The sequence below is a fragment of the Nerophis ophidion genome, linkage group LG06 (assembly GCF_033978795.1).
Source record: "Nerophis ophidion isolate RoL-2023_Sa linkage group LG06, RoL_Noph_v1.0, whole genome shotgun sequence".
In the NCBI taxonomy this organism is placed as follows: Eukaryota; Metazoa; Chordata; class Actinopteri; order Syngnathiformes; family Syngnathidae; genus Nerophis; species Nerophis ophidion.
The window spans coordinates 47,273,932-47,297,176 of NC_084616.1; the positions used below are offsets into that span (position 1 = coordinate 47,273,932).

At 40.3% G+C, this 23,245-nt stretch overlaps 1 protein-coding gene across 3 annotated transcripts in view; it reads right to left on the bottom strand.

Moving 5' to 3' along the window:
* The window catches only part of samd11 (sterile alpha motif domain containing 11), a 121,654-nt gene extending 106,378 nt beyond the window's left edge, over positions 1-15,276 (bottom strand). For 2 of the 3 annotated variants that reach the window (XM_061903959.1, XM_061903958.1), the window contains exons 1-2: positions 14,534-15,276; positions 12,581-12,672 (exon numbers count right to left, since the gene is read on the bottom strand). In XM_061903959.1, coding sequence (XP_061759943.1) covers positions 12,581-12,672; positions 14,534-14,987 — 546 coding nt within the window. In that variant the 5' untranslated portion in view covers positions 14,988-15,276. The remainder of the gene's footprint in view (positions 1-12,580; positions 12,673-14,533) is intronic. The other variant, XM_061903960.1, reaches the window with a different exon arrangement.
* Between the last annotated feature and the right edge of the window lie 7,969 nt (positions 15,277-23,245).

Sequence of the window (23,245 nt, forward strand, 5' to 3'; positions counted from 1 at the left end):
AAAATAATATCTAATTTATCAATGAAAATATTGACAAGCTGCTGATGGTGTGTTTGACGGAAAAGCAGCCGGAATTAGATACTGTAGAAGTCCTTTCTCCAAGGTAAATGTTGTACGTTATTACATTACTTCATAAAAAACAAACAAAAAGTTGTTTGTCTTAAATTACATTTTACTATTGTTAATACAATATTTCTTACTTGGAAATTTGTTTTTCTTTTTAAAAGACATTTTACATGTTAAAATGGTGCTTTTTTAAGAGCTTGGGAGTCAAGCACCGCTTAAATTGATTTCAGTTGATTGCAATTAGTTTAGTTCAGTTTCAGTTTATTTGGAACATCCATTTGAATCAATGTAATGCATCACACATGTCCATTTGTTTCATTACAGCACGTCCGAAAAGGGGTAGGAAGAAGCAGAGCTTATTTAATACTACTCCTTTTCATACCATAGTAATTTTATCCAATTTTCTTGTTCTCTGAAACAGAACAGTGAACACATGAATAATACATAAATAATATACCAGAGTAAGCAAAAAACTATTTTTATACATAAGATCTCAATTAAAAAAAATGCATAATTCTTGTTCTGTGTACTTTGTGAACACTTGTAGTTTGAACAGTCTCTTAAACTGAATCATATTGGTGCTTTGTTTGATTTATTTGGTTAATCCATTCCATAATTTAATTCCACATACCTATATGCTAAAGGTTTTAAGTGTTGTACGTGCATACAAATGTTTTAAATGAGATTTTCGTCTAAAGTTATATTCCTCCTCTTTTGTTGAGAATTGTTGTACATTCTTGCGTAGCAGGTTATAGTTTGCTTAATACATCATTTTAGCTGTTTGCAAACGCACCAAAACATTGACTAGCAAACGTTGATTTGAGACACAAGTGTTTTGACTCAAGAGCTCGGTCCCAGAACCGATGAAGCTCCTAAAGTAGAAGAGCAAAAGTTGCAGCGTCCTAGGCGGCCAGTAGTTGTCATTGGGTGGGCGTCTTCGCTGCATATGAGATAAAAGTTGCTTCTGGTTTGGGAGGCTTGTTGGGAAAGGAGGGAGAAAAAGTGAGAAAACAGCGTTGGGTGGGCAGGCATGCGACCAAGTCCCCCACCTCCTGAAACACACACACACACATGCATACACACACACACACACACACATTCATCTGCACTCTTGGCCCCCACGCGCTGAGCCGAGCGGCAGTTTCAGCCCAATGGAGCGGCACAGGGCAAAAGAGGGGGGGTGGGGGGGGATAAGCGTGGTAGAGTTGCTGCAGGGGGGTTTGCAGTGACGGGAGTGGGGGGGGGGGGGGGGCACAGAGGGCGAGAGGGCGGCGAGGCAGAGGGAAGAGAAGGGGGGGCGGAGTGGCGGAGCGGCGCTGGGAGGTCAGTGGTGGTGCAGTCAAGCGTGCCAACACGCCTCTCACGCTCCCTTGTCCCTCTTGTCTCACCCCCACACCCCCTCCTCCACCCTCATTCTCCTGCTGCCTGCATGTTTGGATTGGACCGCCGAGACCACCGCAGGGGAGCTTTGCAGACAGGTTCCTACTGGATCTCGGCGACGGCGGAAGTGGAGGCGAGGCCAAGGTTTTGTACCACAAACACACCTGAGCCAAGGTACTATTAAATTGCAACAAACAACACCTCCTCGAGGCCTGAACAAGCACTTTGATGAGGTTTAGTCACGCACACACACACGCCACCGTCTACGGAATGCAATCATTTTGACTCATCAGTGACGTCGCGCGAAGAAAGCAGAGATAAACTCACGCCGCCCTCGTTTATCTTCCAGCAATTTAATTCATCCAGTCTTTATCTGACTTGCCGCCACCTTTTATCGTCAATAATGATCCAAAAAGTTGTTCCTGCAATATGCAGTTTCTGGCACTATCATGATCAACACAATAGGCTCATGTGGGAATTCTATTAGCGGTGGATTCCACATCCTTGTGTTCCTTTACATCCAACCAGCCTGTGCATGTCGGAGCACGTTGATGGATGGATGACGTTGGATGGGACAGGAGTGTCCATCACAGCAACAGTCAAGGGTGAGGTCATTTGTTGAACAGTTGGGAAGGACCCGTTCACACTGCACACTAGGGTTGTACGGTATACTGGTATTAGTATATAAACCCCGTTTCCATATGAGTTGGGAAATTGTGTTAGATGTAAATATAAACGGAATACAATGATTTGCAAATCCTTTTCAACCCATATTCAGTTGAATGCACTACAAAGACAACATATTTGATGTTCAAACTCATAAACTTTATTTATTTTTTTGCTAATAATAATTAACTTAGAATTTCATGGCTGCAACATGTGCCAAAGTAGTTGGGAAAGGGCATGTCCACCACTGTGTTACATCACCTTTTCTTTTAACAACATCCAATAAACGTTTGGGAACTGAGGAAAGTAATTCTTGAAGCTTTGAAAGTGGAATTCTTTCCCATTCTTGTTTTATGTAGAGCTTTAGTTGTTCAACGGTCCGGAGTCTCCGCTGTTGTATTTTACGCTTCATAATGCGCCACACATTTTCGATGGGAGACAGGTCTGGACTGCAAGTGGGCCAGGAAAGTACCCGCACTCTTTTAGTATGAAACCACGCTGTTGTAACACGTGGCTTGGCATTGTCTTGCTGAAATAAGCAGGGGCGTCCATGATAACGTTGTTTGAATTGCAACATATGTTGCTCCAGAACCTGTATGGACCATTCAGCATTAATGGTGCCTTCACAGATGTGTAAGTTACCCATGCCTTGGGCACTAATACACCCCCATACCATCACAGATGCTGGCTTTTGAACTTTGCGCCAATAACGATCCGGATAGTTATTTTCCTCTTTGTTCCGGAGGACACCACGTCCACAGTTTCCAAATACAATTTGAAATGTGGACTCGTTGGACCACAGAACACTTTTCCACTTTGCATCAGTCCTTCTTTGATGAGCTCGGGCTCAGCGAAGCCAGCGGCGTTCCTTGGTGTTGTTGATAAATGGGTTTTGCTTTGCATAGTAGAGTTTTAACTTGCACTTACAGATGTAGCGACTAGCTGTAGTTACTGACGGTGGTTTTATGAAGTGTTCCTGAGCCCATGTGGTGATACCCTTTGCACACTGATGTCGGTTTTTGATGCAGTGTTTTCTCCAGATTCTCTGAACTTTTTGATGATTTTACAGACCGTAGATGGTAAAATCCCTAAATTCCTTGCAATAGCTCGTTGAGAAATGTTGTTCTAAAACTGTTCGAGAATTTGCTTACAAATTGGTGACCCTCGCCCCATCCTTGTTTGTGAATTACTTAGCATTTCATGGAAGCTGCTTTTATACCCAATCATGGCACCCACCTGTTCCCAATTAGCCTGCACACCTGTGGGATGTTCCATATAAGTGTTTGATGAGCATTCCTCAACTTTATCAGTATTTATTTCCACCTTTCCCAACTTCTTTGTCACGTGTTGCTGGCATCAAATTCTAAAGTTAATGATTATTTGCAAAAAGAAAATGTTTATCAGTTTGAACATCAAATATGTCGTCCTTGTAGCATATTCAACTGAATATGGGTTGAAAATTATTTGCAAATCATTGTATTCCATTTATATTTACATCCAACACAATTTTCCAACTCATATAATAACAATAAAGCATTTTTTTGTGTTCCCCTTAATTTAGAAAAGTACCAAAAAGTACCAAAATAATTTTAGTACCGCTACCGGTAACAAAATATTGGTATCGTTACAACACTACCGCAAACCAAATCTGATTTTTTTGCCCTTAAGTGACACAGATCGGCTATTTTCAGCGAGTCTAAAGTTCCTTGGGTGAATAATGTAAACTCACTACACCATTATGTTTTAGCGCTTTCATGGCGAGTTTACTGACAAATATAAGTAAGAACTTTACACTACTTTATATTAGAAATGGCAACAGCGGAGGATGAATGTCCCATAACAAGAAGAAAAGAAAAGAAGAAGCTTATCGACTATGGCAGTGGTTCTCAAAAGGGTGTACACGTACCCCTAAGGGTACTTGAAGGTATGCCAAGGGGTACTTTAGATTTTTCAAAAATATTCTAAAAATGGCAACAATTCAAAAATCCTTAATATATATATTTATTGAATAATACTTCAACAAAATATGAACGTAAGTTCATAAACTGTGGAAAGAAATACAACAATGCAATATTCAGTGTTGACAGCCAGATTTTTTGTTGACATGTTCCATAAATATTGATGTTAAAGATGTATTTTTTTGTGAAGAAATGTTTAGAATGAAGTTCATGAATCCAGATGGATCTCTATTACAATCCCCAAAGAGGGCACTTTAAGTTGATGACTACTTCTATGTGTAGAAATCTTTATTTATAATTGAATCACTTGTTTATTTTTCAACAAGTTTTTAGTTATTTTAATATCTTTTTTTCCAAATAGTTCAAGAAAGACCACTACAAATGAGCAATATTTTTGCACTGTTATACAATTTAATAAATCAGAAACTGATGACATAGTGCTGTATTTTACTTCTTTATCTCTTTTTTTCAACCAAAAATGCTTTGCTCTGATTAGGGGGTACTTGAATTAAAAAATGTTCACAGGGGGTACATCACTGAGAAATGGTTGAGAACCACTGGACAATGGCGTCGCCACGGACAAAGCGCAATTTTTCAGGATTTTTATGCAGATCCCAAATACAGATCAGCAGGTCCCAGAAGGTAAGAAAAGTTGCGGAAACAAAACGCCAGATAATATATTTTATCTAATACAAACAGCATAATAATACTTGTATGTTGAAGCACATCAAGCGGTGCAGCTCCGTAGCTTCAAAGTTGTACTAAAACATTTTGTTAGATTTTTAAGCGCTGGTTTTAATGTTTTATACGGTAGGCTAAATGTAATAAATGAAGATACACTGTATATGTAGAAATAATTATATTTGATTCCGAAGAAATAGCGATTGTTGAGGGAACGTAATTGACGTGCATGCTGTGCCAAATTTACTTATGTGTTACGTACATTACGTCAGTCGAAAAATAAAGCTCAGGTAGATCCACGCTGCTGTCCATGTCTCCTATACTAATAGGCATAAAAATATTACAACCCTCCCAAATATCCATTCATACATTATATTACTTTCATTTATTTACGTAAAAACACTATTTTTTAAGGGTTGGCAACTTTTATTCTGCAAAATAGGACCGACTTCCTTGTTCATTTATAGAATCAATTTATTTTCACTTTATCGAAACGCGCAAGTAAGTTACATTGAGGCCCCATTGGGGCCCCTGCCCGTTTTTACTGGTACTTACTTGATAAACAACACATTTTCTTATTGTGCAAACAGTCAGCTGGAAAAAAAATCGGATTACGAAAACTTAGTCCCAGACACAGTTTATTCATGCATGCAACATGCGCCCAGTACAGCCTCTTTGAGAAATGAGACGCCAATTAAAGACAATCATTACTGAACTGAATGAAAACAAGATGTAGGTGTGTGCACAACATGTCCGAGACAGCGCAACTGCTATTGATCTCCATTAGCGTGCGTAAAACGGCGAGCACATCCCTTGAAGCGTCACTCAGTCTCGAAGCACACAAACACTCTCCACCTGACCACACTTCTGAGCCAATGGCCCAGTCCGGTGTTGCCATGGCAGCATAGCTTCAGCAACACGTATGCAAAACACAACATACAGCGACTTCTATACTGAGCCTCCTGGAGACTCCACGAGAGGCTTTTATTTTGAAGCGGGAGTATGTTTGGACCTTTCGAAATATTTGTGAGCGTGTGGGTTTAATTCCGCTTTGCAACAGGGGCCCATGATTGGAGTGGAGGTGGGGGGGGGGCCTTTATGAGCCAGAGGAGGCGACTGTAATTTCCTCCCATCCTCCGCCAGTTCCGCTGAAATAACAGAGCAGAGGAAGCTGAGCTCTCCCGGGAGGAGCAAACACACACGCACACACACACACACACACACACACAGCTAGCTAATCAGGCAGCCACCCTGGGCTCAGACACACACACACACACACACACACAGAGAGGCGTGCTTACATACAAAATGAACAAAAAGGACATTTAGAGCGGCGGGATTCAACTTCTGCAACAAACTTTTATAAATATATCAGTGAATGAAAGGTCTCTAATACACGAGCATCAGTCATTCAAGTGGGAACACGTTACGTCACTAATGTTTTTTAATGACTAACTGTCGAGTGTTTGTGTGCTAACGTGACAAAGAGCTCACGCTGACGCTGCAGATTATCTGAGCGGGCAGGTTGAGCGTCTTCCCAAACCGCTGCACATTTTTTATTTATTTATTTTTTTCCATTTTTTTTTTTTTTACGACGGCTCGCCTCATGCCTTTAGCGAAGCGGGATCACTTAAAGTTCAGCTGTCAAACTTTCCAAGATAAATGTCTGCATGATGTAATTTGTGTCAGTAGGCAGGCATATATTGTGTGTGCGAGGGAGCATGAGCGAGGGAGGGAGGGAGCGACGGAGGGGGGCGGGGCGGGGTGGAGGGGGGTGCGGGGCTGCCATGCCCTGAGGGGAGTCAGAGGGGCGGAGGGCGAGGGCGGGGTGGTGTAGGGGGGTTGGGGAGGGTAGACGCCAGCATAGGCTACAGAAGCCTCGCTGACGTCCCTCCTCCGACTCACCCTCGCCGCCCTCGCGTGAAACTGCTGACATTCTTAGCCTGTGTGTGCGTGCAAGTGTGTGTGTGTGTCCGAAGGCGTCATGGTGGTATTCACTCGCCGGGTTTATACTTCAGGCTTCACCGCCAGATGAGGAAACGAGTGCCATAACAACAACAACAACTTCCAGGCCCTAGCCTCCCTGCTGACGTCAACAACAAAGTTTGACTCCATCACGTCTGCAGATTGAGATTGAAAAAGACTACGAGCCTCGACAGGCCAAATAGTCAATCGACGATAACCCCGCGCTGGGGATGTGAACACGTGCTCCGCAAGACTTGCACATCTGTTTTTTCTCCAGCCATTACCTCCTCCAGGTGTAATTGTATAATTGTCCTTGGTGGAGCAGTGTCAGCAGTTTACCTGCATCGCTCAAACACCTGCGACTTATCTAACCTGCCCTCGCCCGGCGTGTCTCACACACAATAATCAGTGGTCGCCGCACTCAGTCGCTCGCTAAGCCTCTTACACCCTTCCCTCAAGATTAAGGTTCGGGAGCGACAGCAGATGCACGCCGTGGTAATGAAAATACGCACACACACACACGCACACTCAGCGCACCTGTGTGAACAGATCTGAGGGCGATAGCGCTCGTACAAAGCTGACAGAGGAAGCCAATGCTGTAGTCATGTCACACCTGCGAGGCCTGCAGGTTTGGCTTCATGCCCCCCAGTCAGCCAGCCAGGTGAGGAGGCTTACTGACCAACAGTGAATGTCTCTCACACACACTCACGCACACACACACACATCAGGCAGCTTGTTGTCTCTGGATAAATGTTCGCTTGATGCTTAAAAAAAAAAAACAACTGTCAAACATGTCACTCCGTGCCTATTGGGTCTGGACTAGCAAGGTTATAAACAAAGGCAACGTTCCCTCAACGCACTTTCCCATCATGCAACTGGGCCAAAACACAAACACTGCAATTGAATGTCTACAGCTGCTATTTTTAAAAACAGTCCCGGTCAAAAGTTTACATACACTTGTAAATAACATAATGTCATGGCTGTTTTGATTTTCCAATCATTTCTACAACTCTTATTTTTTGTGATAGAGTGATTGGAGCACATACTTGTTGGTCACAGAAACATTTATGAAGTTTGGTTCTTTTATGAATTTATTATTGTACTGAAAATGTGAGCAAATCTGCTGGGTCAAAAGTATACATACAGCAATGTTAATATTTGGTTACATGTCCCTTGTCAAGTTTCACTGCAATAAGGCACTTTTGGTCGCCATCCACAAGCTTCTGGCAAGCTTCTGGTTGAATTTTTGACCACTCCTCTTGACAAAATTGGTGCAGTTCAGCTAAATGTGTTGGTTTTCTGACATGGACTTGTTTCTTCAGCATTGTCCACACATTTAAGTCAGGACTTTGGGAAGGCCGTTCTAAAACCTTAATTTTAGCCTGATTTATCCATTCCTTTACCACTTTTGATGTTTATTTGGGGTCATTGTCCTGTTGGAACACCCAACTGCGCCCAATACCCAGCAATATGTTTGGAAGAGAAAAAGTGAGGCCTTTAATCCCTGGAACACCAGACCTACCGTCAAGCATGGTGGTTGCAGTGTTATGCTCTGGGTGGGCCTGTTCTGCTGCTATTGGAACTGGCGCTTTACAGAGAGTAAATGGGACAATGAAAAAGGAGGATTACTTCCAAATTCTTCAGTGCAACCTAAAATCATCAGCCCGGAGATTGGGTCTTTGGCGCAGTTGGGTGTTCAGACAGGACAATGACCCCAAACACACATCAAAAGTGGTCAAGGAATGGCTACATCAGGCCGGAATTAAGGTTTCTGAATGGGCTTCCCAAAGTCCTGACTTAAACGTATGGACAATGCTGAAGAAACAAATCCATGTCAGAAAACCAACAAATTTAGCTGAACTGCACCAATTTTGTCAAGAGGAGTGGTCAAAAATTCAAGCAGAAGCTTGTCAGAAGCTTGTGGATGGCTACCAAAAGCGCCTTATTGCAGTGAAACTTGACAAGGGACATGTAACAAAATATAAACATTGCTGTATGTATACTTTTGACCCAGCAGATTTGGTCACAAAAATAAGAGTTGTAGAAATGATTGGAAACTCAAGACAGCCATGACATTACGCACTTTACAAGTGTATGAAAACTTTTGACCACGACTGTATTCCACTAGGTTAGGTGCTCCACTATAGGGGTTTTCAAAGTGAGAAGCACTGAAATTGAAGAAAAACATCCTTTTCAATCCTGCTATAATCCAAGATAACATAATGTACTGTATGTCAAAGGCAACATTAACAACTGTTTCTATTGTGCAAGGAAAGGAAAACTTTACAAAGTCCTTTTTTCCGGTGGTGGGGCAGTGGGGATGGGTACCAAATTCTGTACTTTTATCGGTAGAAATCAAAGTCCGGCGGAACTAATAGGTTCTGATTCACATAAAATCAAAGGATACTATATTTTTATACCCTTGTTGCACGTGGCCAGTCCGGTTGCAGCCTGGGCTCCGGCTCAAGCACTTGGCCAGGAAACAAGACGTCAAGCGGACTATTCAACTACTCAACACTTCCAGAAAGTCAAACTCCATTTTCTAAGTGTTATTTTGTATAATCCCGAGAACCAGTGTCCCCTGCAGTAGACATGTCATTTAGGTCCATTAATTTTGTCAGAGATACAGGAGCCCTCTGTTATTTTTTAAGGACCTTATGCCCAAAAGCTAATCAAAGATCATCTCTATGGCAACATTTTAGTATTCTTGAGAATCTTCCTGCAAATATGTGTGTTGCTTGCAGGTTTTTGGAACATAAGCAGTTAAAATACCCCAAAGGATGAAAAAGAGAGGACCTAAAATGGAACCTTGAGGAACACCACAAGTATAAATAAAGAAATTGACTACTGACACAAGACAAGAAAAAGTGTAACTGCCAAAAAGAAGAAGACTTAAAGGGATGCCTTGAGGAATGCCTTTAGTTGTATAAAAGTTTGGGCCATAGTGTGTTTGCTTGCAAGGTTAAAATGACAATGCAAGGCTCTGCCAAGAAGAAGGCACTCAAAAGTACAGTAGGGCTCCACTTTACAAAATGTGCTAGCTGGATTTGTCACAGACATGCTACCGATTAGCATGAGCCATTTTACATGGCCATCAGACTGTATAATGCATATGTTCCTTCTTGACTGCACTTAAATGTAGAATATATGTAGAATATATTTATATTATTCACATGTGAATAATGCTGTATAGTATTTGTTTATTGTCAACGAACTGTGGTGCTGAATTTCCCCCAGGGATCAATAAAGTACTTTCTATTCTATTCTATTCTATTCTATTCTATTGTACACACCCTGTTTCCATATGAGTTGGGAAATTGTGTTAGATGTAAATATAAACGGAATACAATGATTTGCAAATCATTTTCAACCCATATTCGGTTGAATATGCTACAAAGACAACATATTTGATGTTCAAACTGATAAAAAAAAAAATTGTGCAAATAATCATTAACTTCAGAATTTGATGCCAGCAACACATGACAAAGAAGTTGGAAAACTTTGTTATTTTATGCGAATATATTAGCTAATTTGAAATTTGATGCCTGCAACATGTTTCAATAAAGCTGGCACAAGTGGCACAAAAGACTGAGAAAGTTGAGGAATGCTTATCAAACACTTATTTGGAACATCCCACAGGTGTGCAGGCTAATTGGGAACAGGTGGGTGCCATGATTGGTTATAAAAGCCGGTTCCATGAAATGCTCAGTCATTCACAAACAAGGATGGGGCGAGGTACACCCCTTTGTCCACAACTGCGTGAGCAAATAGTCAAACAGTTTAAGAAAAACATTACTCAACGAGCTATACCAATGAATTTAGGGATTTCAACATCAAAGGTCTGTAATATCATCAAAAGGTTCAGAGAAACTGGATAAATCACTTCACGTAAGCAATGATATTACGGACCTTTGTTCCCTCAGGCGGTACCGCATCAAAACGGGGACATCAGTGTGTAAGAGATATCACCACATGGGCTCAGGAACACTTCAGAAAACAACTGTCAGTAACTACAGTTTGTCCCTACATCTGTAAGTGCAAGTTAAAAACCTACTATGCAAAGCCAAAGCCATGTTTCAACAACACCCAGAAACGGCGCCGGCTTGGCTGGGCCCGAGCTCATCTAAGACGGACTGATGTAAAGTAAAAAAGTGTTCTGTAGTCTGACATGTCCACATTTCAAATTGTTTTTGGAAACTGTGGACGTCGTGTCCTCTGGGCCAAAGAGGAAAAAAAAACATCCAGACTGTTATTGCCGCAAAGTTCAAAAGCCAGCATCTGTGATGGTACGGGGGTGCATTATTGCCCAAGGCATGGTTAACTTACACATCTGTGAAGGCACCATTAATGCTGAAAGGTCCATACAGGTTTTGGAGCAACATATGTTGTCATCCAAGCAACGTTATCATGGACGCCCCTGCTTATTTCCGCGAGACAAGTGTTATAACAGCGTGGCTTCGTAAAAAAAAGAGTGCGGGTACTTTCCTGGCCCGCCTGCAGTCCAGGCCTGTCTCCCATCGAAAATGTGTGGCACATTATGAAGCGTAAAATACGACAGTGGAGACTGTTGAACGACTGAAGCTCTACATACAACAAGAATGGGAAAAAGTTCCACTTTCAAAGCTTCAAAAATTAGTTTCCTCAGTTCCCAAAGGTTTATTGAGTGTTGTTAAAAGAAAAGGGGATGTAACACAGTGGTGAACATGTCCTTTCACGTGTTGCAGCCATGAAATTCTAAGTTAATTATTACTTGCAAAAAAAAATAAAGTTTATGAGTTTGAATATCAAATATCTTGTCTTTGTAGCATATTCAACTGAATATTGGTTGAAAATGATTTGCAAGTCATTGTATTCCGTTTGTATTTACATCTAACACATTTTCCCAACTCATATGGAAACAGGGTTTGTATTTCAACCCCTCCAAATTTGATAATGAAAACAACAACTAAGATGCACGTTACAATCAAACAGCTGGTGTGTGTTAATTACAATACTTGCAGTATAAACACTTTGTAGGGCAAGACATTCAACTAAATGGCAAAGACTACTTCCTGGATAAGGCAACACAATACAGTCTATACACCACTGCCGTCTAACGCCTTGGGATTGCAACTGCATGCAAAGTTTACGATATACTGTAATACAATACAGTACAGTACTTCCAAATGATACAAACAAGTGTAAGAAAACTAAATAACAACTGACAGCACAGCTCTGTTTTGTTACATTATAGAAATGTGTTTAAACAAATGAAATATTTTAACACAATTAAACACTCACAAAAGTACAGAAAACTGACACCAGTGAATACCAGTACCAATTCCCAGTTACTGGTAGTTGGTGCCGCATTGATTCAAACGTGAAAAGTACCCATCCCTTCGAGGGCAGGCACCAACTGTACTCTGAGGCACTGCGAGTGTGCCACACTTTGAAAACCACCGGTCTGTACTGCAGTCTTGTTTATATTTCCATTGCCAAAAGTTGTGAAAGGTACCACAATAACAGATCTTCCCAACTGCTTTGGGTGGAGCTAAACACACTGCAGTCCAGTAAGGCGTAATTTGTACGGAACATAATGGCAAAACTACAGAAAGCAAGACCTTTGACACGTACATTAAAAATGATGCGAGTCTTCTTTATGGATAACCTTGACACTTTGCACTGTACTGAGTTATATCCTTCATACGGTTTAAGTGCCATAGCAGTGCCAAGAAAAGCCAGATCAGAAAATGTTGGGTTTTTTTGGGTAAAAACCCTTCGAAGACAACACATGCAAGTTGAAACTTGTCTACATTCGACGAAAACAACAAAAATAATCTAATCTAAGTCTGCACCACAAGTGACACACGATCAAATGTTCTTACCACTGGTGATGAAATCCGACAACCGGGACAGTCGCAGATGGGAGGATGCACCTGTAAGATTCCCTTGGACATGAGCGTCTTGAGACTTTTCCCTGCGACACAAACACAAGACAAGCTGTGAGCGAGCGCAGGAGAACATGAACCCCAAGCAGGCGTCGCCTCCTTTTAGAGTAGCGTCACGATTTTGTCTTACAGGTCACCGTCAAGTAATCACTGCCTGTTTTCAGTGATGTCCAGTGAGGTACCCAGCATGTGTCTGGAAGCATCTCTGACTTTAGACATTTTGGCTGGGCTCGGGGGTGGGTGGGCATCACCCTCCACCCCCGCGTGAGCATGTTTCGCCTCACTTTGTGTTGGTTGAAAGAAATAGTGCCGCTGCTCACTGCTCCCCTCACCTCCCAATGGGTGAGGGTGATGGGTTAAATGCAGAGAATAATCTCACCACACCTGGTGTGTGTGTGACTATCATTGGTACTTTTACTTTAGTTTACTTGGAAATATCACTAGTTAATGAAAGTGGATGCAATGACAGTTTTCAGAACTTTAGTGAATTAAATTACTGTTTTCAGAACTTTAATGAATAAAAAATAATTTTTTCAGAACCTTAATGAGTAAAATCACTGTTTTCAGAACTTTAATGAATACATTTTCTCTTTATATAACCTTAATGAATAAAATTTCTGTTTTCAGAACTTTAGTGAATAGAATTACTGTTTTCAGAACTTTAATGAATAAAATTACTGTTTTCAGAACGTTAATAAATACAAGTAAATTTTTTCAGAACCTTAATGAGTAAAATCACTGTTTTCAGAACTTTAATGAATACATTTTCTCTTTATATAACCTTAATGAATAAAATTTCTTTTTTCAGAACTTTAGTGAATAGAATTACTGTTTTCAGAACTTTAATTAATAAAATTACTGTTTTCAGAACGTTAATGAATACATTTTCTCTTTATTTAACCTTAATGAATAACATTTCTGTTTTCAGAACTTTAGTGAATAGAATTACTGTTTTCAGAACTTTAATGAATAAAATTACTGTTTTCAAAGAATTACATGACAGTTTTCAGAACTTTAGTGAATAGAATTACTGTTTTCAGAACTTTAATGAATAAAAGGACGGTTTTCAGAACTTTAATGAACAAAATAACTGCTTTCAGAACTTTAATGAATAAAATGACTGTTTTCAGAACTTTAATGAATAAAATGACTGTTTTCAGAACTTTAATGAATAAAATTACTGTTTTCAGAACTTTAATGAATTACATTTCTGTTTTCAGAACTTTTATGAATAAAATAACTGTTTTCAGCACTTTTATGAATAAAATGACTGTTTTCAGAACTTTAATGAATAAATATACTGTTTTCAGAACTTTAATAAATACAATTTCTGTTTTCAGAATTTTAATGAATAAAATAACTGTTTTCAGAACTTTAATGAATAAAATGACTGTTTTCAGAACTTTAATGAATAAAATGACTGTTTTCAGAACTTTAATGAATGAAATTACTGCTTTCAGAACTTTAATGAATAAAATGACTGTTTTCAGAACTTTGATTAATTAAATTTCTTTTTTCAGAACTTTAATGAATAAATATACTGTTTTCGGAACTTTGATGAATACAATTTCTGTTTTCAGAACTTTAATGAATAAAATGACTGTTTTCAATTAATGAAATTAATGTTTTCAGAACTGTACAGTATTAAATTACTGTTTTCGGAACTTAAATGAACATTTCTCTTTTCAGAACTTTAAAAGAAATAAAATGAGTGTTTTAGAACTAAATACAATTACTGTTTTCAGAACTCTAATAAATAAAATGACTGTTTAAATTTAATGAATAAAAGTTTTGGTAGAACATGGATGGATGGATAGATGTACCACTTCCTTCCTCGTTGAAAGTGGATGAAAAATGCTTTCCCTTCATCTAATGCGCAATAAAGCTTACCTTTGTGTCTAATACTCCGTTTCCAGTCTTTGGCGGTCTCCCTGCCACTAACAAACTGGAACTCGTTGGGAGTGAGCCACTCGCCCCGGTATTTAATCGAGGGTCCTTTGCTGCCTTGACACAGTTTGTTAATATAAAGCAACGCTTTGTTTTCCCCGCATTCCACCTCGATACACGGCTCCCCGTTGTCAAAGAAAGGCTGGAAGTCCGGTATGGAGGAGAACCTCTCCAGCATCAAGTCGTCCGTGGGGTGCTGGAGGTGCTGGTGATGCAGCGCTGAGTCGTGGAGCCCCAAGTAGGCGCGGTGGTGGGCCAGGATGTGCTCGTAAGGCGGCGGGTGCGGGGTCACCACGGGGATGGCGGCGGCGTTTAAAGGGGCCAAGTATTCGGACGGCTTGAAGGCGGCCAGAGCCATGTCGTCCCCGTCCGGGCGCTCCTTCTTGATGGCGGGCATGTTGTTGCGGTGGAGTCGGTAACGAGCGCGGAGGGCGAACGGTGCGTCCGATCCGAGCGTGGGTCGGCCCGAGCCGGACTTGGAGACGCGCCGCTTGGGTTTACGCGGGGCGCGCGTGTGAGACGGCGGTCGGCTGAAGTTGCCGGGAAGATTCCCATTCAGCAGTGTGACGCTCGCAGTGGCGGCAGCGCTCTCCGCCAGCCCCACAGCTTCCTACCTCCCACACGCACCCACACACACTCTCTGCTAAGACCTGACATGCTGCGCGCACTGGGCGCGGACGTGATGATGCATGCGGGGATCATTAACGCTCGCCCTGCCTACTTTTTCATCATTTCTCGCTCTCGGCCTGATTTTGCAGCCATTTCGACTGAGTTATGTTACACAATAAAACTTCCATACGGCGTTTGCACTTTGTGTTGCGTTTGCGTAACCACGCAGCGGCATTTTGCTGCTTTTTTTTTAAGGGTGGGGGTGTTTTGCATTTTCACGCCGGTGTTGTTTGAGTGGAGTCGGGCTGAAGTTCACAGACGCAGACCAAACAAGATTTGCACTCGCCGCCGCGTCTCGACTTGGCCCATTTAAACAGTAGAGGCTCGGCGGGAGAGGTTCCAAAAAAGAAGGGGGGACGCGAGGGACGACGCCCGAGAGAAGAAAACAAAGGCACCATGTTTAACAGAGCCTGTGTGGGAAAGTTGCATGTCCACTTGCAGGTGGATCTTTAGGCCAGTGGTTCTCAAATGGGGGTACTTGAAGGTATGCCAAGGGGTACGTGAGATTTTATTTTAAATATTCTAAAAATAGCAACAATTCAGAAATCCTTTATAACTATATTTATTGAATAATACTTCAACAAAATATGAATGTAAGTTCATAAACTGTGGGGAAAAACAGCAACAATGCAATATTCAGTGTTGACAGCTAGATTTTTTGTAGACATGTTCCATAAATATTGATGTTAAACATTTCTTTTTTTTTGTGGACAAATGTTTGGAATTAAGTTCATGAATCCAGATGGATCTCTATTACAATCCCCAAAGAGGGCACTTTAAGTTGATGATTACTTCTATGTGTAGAAATCTTTATTTATAATTTGATTATTAGTTTATTTTTTAACAAGTTTTTAGTTATTTGTATATATTTTTTTCCAAATAGTTCAAGAAGGACCACTACAAATGAGCATTATTTTGCACTGCTATACATTTTATTAAATCAAAAACTGATGACATAGTGCTGTATTTTACTTCTTTATCTCTTTTTTTTCAACCAAAAATGCTTTGCTCTGATTAGGGGGTACTTGAATTTAAAAAATTGTCACAGGGGGTACATCACTGAAAAAAGGTTGAGAACCACTGCTTTAGGCCATGTCTACACCAAGTCGTTTAACCACTTAAACGCACAATTATTTAGCCTAAGCCCCGTTTCAGCCACACTAAGACAGTGTTTAAGGCAGCGGTCCCCAAACTACGGCCCGCGGGCCGAATGCGGCTTCCAAAACCCAGCCCGAAGGAAGTCCCGAGATTAAAAAAAATCAAATGAAAATTTTCTTTTCCTTTTTTTAATTATCCATCCGTCCATTCTCTACCGCTTGTCCCCTCAACTCCCCCCAAAATGGATTAACTCGCTGGAATTAAAAAAAAGACAATATAACATACATTCATAAACTTTGATGCATATGCAAAAGTGCAATGTATTTATCTGTGCAGTAATCTATTTATTTATATCTGCACCTTATCGCTTTTTTTTTTTATCCTGCACTACCAAGAGCTAATGAAACAAAATTTTGTTCTTATTTGTACTGTAAAGTTCAAATTTGAATGACAATAAAAAGGAAGGCTAAGTCTATCGTGGTCACGGGTAGTGCTGTAGCCTATCTCAGCTGCATTATAATATTTTTTAAAAATCTGTCCTTTTTAATCCATTTTCCACTGTTTGTTACTCTCTGTGTCTCCTAGACGCTCAGGCAAATCATCCATCCATCCATCCATTTTCTACCGCTTATTCCCTTTCGGGGTCGCGGGGGGTGCTGGCGCCTATCTCAGCTACAATCGGGCGGAAAGGCAGGGTACACCCTGGACAAGTCGCCACCTCATCGCAGGGCCAACACAGATAGACAGACAACATTCACACTCACATTCACACACTAGGGCCAATTTAGTGTTGCCAATCAACCTATCCCCAGGTGCATGTCTTTGGAAGTGGGAGGAAGCCGGAGTACCCGGAGGGAACCCACGCATTCACGGGGAGAACATGCAAACTCCACACAGAAAGATCCCGAGCCTGGATTTGAACCCAGGACTGCAGGACCTTCGTATTGTGAGGCAGACGCACTAACCCCTCTGCCACCCAAATCATATGGTCTTAATATGCATTTTCGCATCAATAAGTTGACATCATTGCGCTCGCACCGCGGTGTCAGGGCAAACACGCCGCAAGTGTGCGCTCTTTCAATCAATTAGTGCGCGAGGAGTGTGTGTGTGTATATGTATATATATATATATATATATATATATATATATATATATATATATATATATATATATATATATATATATATATATATATACATATATATATATACATATATATATGCCATGCGATGAGGGGGCGACTTGTCCAGGGTGTACTCCACCTTCCGCCCGATTGTAGCTGAGATAGGCGCCAGCGCCCCCCGCGACCCCAAAAGGGAATAAGCGGTAGAAGATGGATGGATATATATATATATATATATATATATATATATATATATATATATATATATATATATATATATATATATATATATATGAAGTGTTCCTGAGCCCACGTGGTGATATATTTTACACAGTGATGTCCCCATTTTAAACTGTTTGACTATTTGCTCACGCAGTTGTGGACAAAGGGGTGTACCTCGCCCCATCCTTGTTTGTGAATGACTGAGTATTTCATGGAAGCTGCTTTCATAACCAATCATAGCACCCACCTGTTCCCAATTAGCCTGCACACCTGTGGGATGTTCCAAATAAGTGTTTGATGAGCATTCCTCAACTTTCTCAGTCTTTTGTGCCACTTGTGCCAGCTTTATTGAAAAATGTTGCAGGCATCAAATTCCAAATTAGCTAATATTTGCATAAAATAACACATTTTTCCAGTTCTAATAGCTTTTATTCACCTGACGTCACATTAACTATGCGGGGCTCAAACAGGTGGTCCAGCGAGTGTTTGTTGTCAAAGCGTTCTGGCCGTCATTTTGCCTTTCTCGAAGAAAATTGCCCCATGCTTGTGTTGTTTTAGGTTGTTGGAAATGTCGGGGCGGTATAGCTCGGTTGGTAGAGCAGCCGTGCCAGCAACTTGTGGGTTGCAGGTTCGATTCCCGCTTCCGCCATCCTAGTCACTGCCGTTGTGTCCTTGGGCAAGACACTTTACCCACCTGCTCCTAGTGCCACCCACACTGGTTTAAATGTAACTTAGATATTGGGTTTCACTATGTAAAGCGCTTTGAGTCACTAGAGAAAAGCGTTATATAAATATAATTCACAATTCACTTCACTTCTGGCCGTCATTTTGCCTTTCTCGAAGAAAATTGCCCCATGCTTGTGTTGTTTTAGGTTGTTGGAAATGTTAAAATGGCAAAAAGGACAAAGGTTTCTTTAGAATTCCTCGAGAGGAAATCAAGAAGGAGGAAAGATGTCAGATGGCTCTTGCACTCCAGTCTGAGGGAGCTGAGTCAAAGAATGCACACAATTGCAGTGATGACTTCAAGTTTTGTTTGATATACTGTAAAATCTTTAGTGTTTCCCATTTGAGTATTTTCCAAAGATTATTTGTATTTTGTTTCTTGTTTCGGAGTTCTTACAAGGCATTCGTGCTAAGAGTGTTTCGCAAACTACCAACCCAACGAGTCTAAATAAAATAAAGCAAACTTGAGCAAAACCAAAAAGAGTTGAGCTTTTACCAAAAGCAGCAACCATAAATGAAGCTTTCAGTATACACAAGGTTGATATTTTTAGTTAAAGTTTGATAAGGGCTGGGCAAACCATGCGTGCAACAACAACAACTTACCCATGCAGTTAAACCGAGCTGTGATCACTTCTCTGTCTTCTTACACAACCATCCAGGTCTTCAGTTGTGTCTCTGGTTATCTTTACCAGAGGTTAGCATATTGAGTTGACATAATGAGATAATGAAATACAGTGAATCATGAGTGTTACGCGCAGTTTGTTTACAAGGACGAGTAATATTTTTTGATAACAAATAGGAATCAATTTTATTGCATTTTTTGGAATAAGCGGTAGAAAATGGATGGATGGATGTTTGGTTTTGGGGCTTCACAGTGGTAGAGGGGTTAGTGCGTCTGCCTCAAAATACGAAGGTCCTGCAGTCCTGGGTTCAAATCCAGGCTTGGGATCTTTCAGTGTGGAGTTTGCATGTCCTCCCCGTGAATGCGTGGGTTCCCTCCGGGTACTCCGGCTTCCTCCCACTTCCAAAGACATGCACCTGGGGATAGGTTGATTGGCAACACTAAATTGGCCCTAGTGTGTGAATGTGAGTGTGAATGTTGTCTGTCTATCTGTGTTGGCCCTGCGATGAGGTGGCGACTTGTCCAGGGTGTATACTACCTTCCGCCCGATTGTAGCTGAGATAGGCGCCAGCGCCCCCCGCGACCACAAAGGGAATACGCGGTAGAAAATGGATGGATGGATGTTTGGTTTTGTGCTCGTATCTGCTGTTAGCGATAAGATTTGAGGTCCCTTGCATACTCTGATAGTTGGCACGCTGTAGCCATGTTGGTTTGGCTCTTTGTTCACTTCTGTGAAAAAGTACCCTGAGAGAATAAAAGCTATGGCGAAAAAAATACGGAATGAGGGATAAATGAATACTGAAATACAAGATGCAGATGAACAAAAGTTTGTTGTTGTTTTTTAATACAGCATGGGTGTTGTGGATATAGCGATACAACCTCCTCATGGTTCCATCCGTACCACTGCATTATTTTGGTTTCCAAGGTAAATGCAAAAAAAATGACATTATTTCATAAAATTAATGTCCCTTAACTGGCACACGTGTCCCAACTGTGCTGAACTGGGCTTTTATTTGGTTTGATTTGGTTTGCTCTCATTGTGTTTACATTCTATTTGCACTACATGATCACAAAGTACTGTATTAAATGTTTCTATTTATGCTATTCTATTCTTATTAAACTATCCTATTTATATCCTATTCCATTCAAATGATCATGTACTGTAAATACTATCGTTCTTGTGCTATTGGGCTATATTTTGTTCCATTTGTCCAAGGTGTGCTGGTATGACCATAAACTTCCTTGAAACCTTGAATTTTCAAACAATATTTATTATCTAAAACAGTGGTTCTCAACCTTTTTTCAGTGATGTACCCCCTGTGAACATTTTTTAATTCAAGTACCCCCTAATCAGAGCAAAGCATTTTTGGTTGAAAAAAAGAGATAAAGAAGTAAAATACAGCACTATGTCATCAGTTTCGGATTTATTAAATTGTATAAGAGGGCAAATGATTGCTCATTTGTAGTGGTCTTTCTTGAACTATTTGGAAAAAAAGATATAAAAATAACTAAAAATGTGTTGAAAAATAAACATGTGATTCAATTACAAATAAAGATTTCTACACATAGAAGTAATCATCAACTTAAAGTGCCCTCTTTGGGGATTGTAATAGAGATCCATCTGGATTCATGAACTTAATTCTAAACATTTCTTCACAAAAAAATACATCTTTAACATCAATATTTATGGAACATGTCCACAAAAAATCTAGCTGTCAACACTGAATATTGCATTGTTGTATTTCTTTTCACAGTTTATGAACTTAAATTCATATTTTGTTGAAGTATTATTCAATGAATATATTTATAAAGGATTTTTGAATTGTTGCTACAATGAGAGTATTTTTAAAAAATCTCACGTACCCCTTGGCATACCTTCAAGTACCCCCAGGGGTACGTGTACCCCCATTTGTGAACCATTGATCTAAAAGTATTTTTTCTTTTTTAAAAGGTGTGTTACATGTTAAAATGGTGGTGTTTTCAATTTATTCTGATTTGAAACACAAGTGTTTTGAGCTACTATAGCTCAGTCATCAAAGTAATTTGAGATCGTACGTTAGGTACGTTAAGCACGAGTCATATCAAAGACTATAAAAATGGGACCCATTGCCTCCCTGCTTGGCACCCAGCATCAATGGTTGGAATTGGGGGTTACAACAACAAAAATGATTAACAGGCGTGACCACCGCTGCAGCCCGCTGCTCCCCTCACCTCCCAGGGGGTGATCAAGGGTGATGGGTCAAATGCAGAGAATGATTTTGCCACATCTAGTGTGTGTGTGACAATCATTGGTACTTTACTTTAACTTTAAGGTACAACTGTAGTATGGTACATTCAACTTATTTAAATAGGTACAATTACTGTACCTATTTAAATGAGTTTAATTAGCGTGTTTCTATCCTTCATAAGTGCAGCAGTGTTATTAAGCTGAGGCAGTGTAAGGCAACGGATAGAATTGGATTAGCACACTGAAATCCATCCATCTATTCGAGTTCTACAACCTGTGTCTTTTATGTAAGATCCCTGCTGAGCTGGAGCCTATCCTGACTTTGTGTAGAACAGGGGTCACCAACGCGGTGTCCGCGGGCACCAGGTAGCCCGTAAGGACCAGATGAGTAGCCCGCTGGCCTGTTCTAAAAATAGCTCAAATAGCAGCACTTACCAGTGAGCTGCCTCTATTTTTTAAATTGTATTTATTTACTAGCAAGCTGGTTTCACTTTGCTCGACATTTTTAATTCTAAGAGAGACAAAACTCAAATAGAATTTGAAAATCCAAGAAAATATTTTAAAGACTTGGTCTTCCCTTGTTTGAATAAATTCTTTTTTTTTTTTTTACTTTGCTTCTTATAACTTTCAGAAAGACAATTTTAGAGAAAAAATACAACCTTAAAAATGATTTTAGGATTTTTAAACACATGTACCTTTTTACCTTTTAAATTCCTTCCTCTTCTTTCCTGACAATTTAAATCAATGTTCAAGTATATTTGTTTTTTTATTGTAAAGAATAATAAATAAATTTTAATTTATTTCTTCATTTTAGCTTCTGTTTTTTTCGACGAAGAATATTTGTGAAATATTTTTTCAAACTTATTATGATTAAAATTACAAAAAAATATTCTGGAAAATCTAGAAAATCTGTAGAATCAAAATTAAATCTTATTTCAAAGTTTTTTAAATTTATTTTAAAATGTTTTTTCTGGAAAATCTAGAAGAAATAATGATTTGTCTTTGTTAGAAATATAGCTTGTTCCAATTTGTTATATATTTTAACAAAGTGCAGATTGGATTTTAACCTATTGAAAACATGTCATCAAAAATGTATTTTTATTGTGAGAAATCATTAAGATGATCAGTGTATCCACACAGATAAGTATCATTAATTATTAATAATAACATAGAGTTAAAGGTAAATTGAGCAATTTGGCTATATCTGGCAATCTATTTAAGTGTGTATCAAACTGGTAGCCCTTCGCATTAATCAGTACCCAAGAAGTAGCTCTTGTTTTCAAAAAGGTTGGTGACCCCTGGTGTAGAAGGTGCTACACTGACAGGGAACATACAGCATAAACAAACACTCACTCTCACAACTATGGACAATTTACCGTCTCCAATTAACCAAACATGCATGTTTTTTGAAATGTGTTTTTTACACACCCAGACAAAAGGTCTAAGCCTGCGTTGCCATAACAAAACCATGAAGACGGTGACTGAACAGCATTATATTCAACCGGCCAATCTAAAAACGACATGTTTCTTAGTTTGTCAGGAGCCAGAAGCAGGTGTAGCTGTAGAAAAGTTCAGAAGCAACAGATCCTTTTGATGTGGTCTTGCGCTGCTGGATGCATGTTGCTTTAACCTGGGAAGCACATTTAGCTGAAACACCTTCTCCCCTGCACTCTGTGAGCAAGGCACACTGCCCTGAGCTCTTGGAACATGTAAGCAGGTCCACATCTGACCCCCATCAGTGGAGAACCACCCAGGTGGATTCTCCTCCGACACATGGAATAGCTATTCCAACAGAAGAGCCCAAGTCCAAAGTACTGTGTGTCCAAAGGGCCTATAAATCAAACCGAGCGGCCTCTGACACACACACAAACACAAACACACACGCACACACAGGAAGAAGGCACGCCGCACCGCAGGCGGACGCGCTGCACAGGAGAGCCAGAGACCACAGCCTGGCCAGATCTGGTAGAA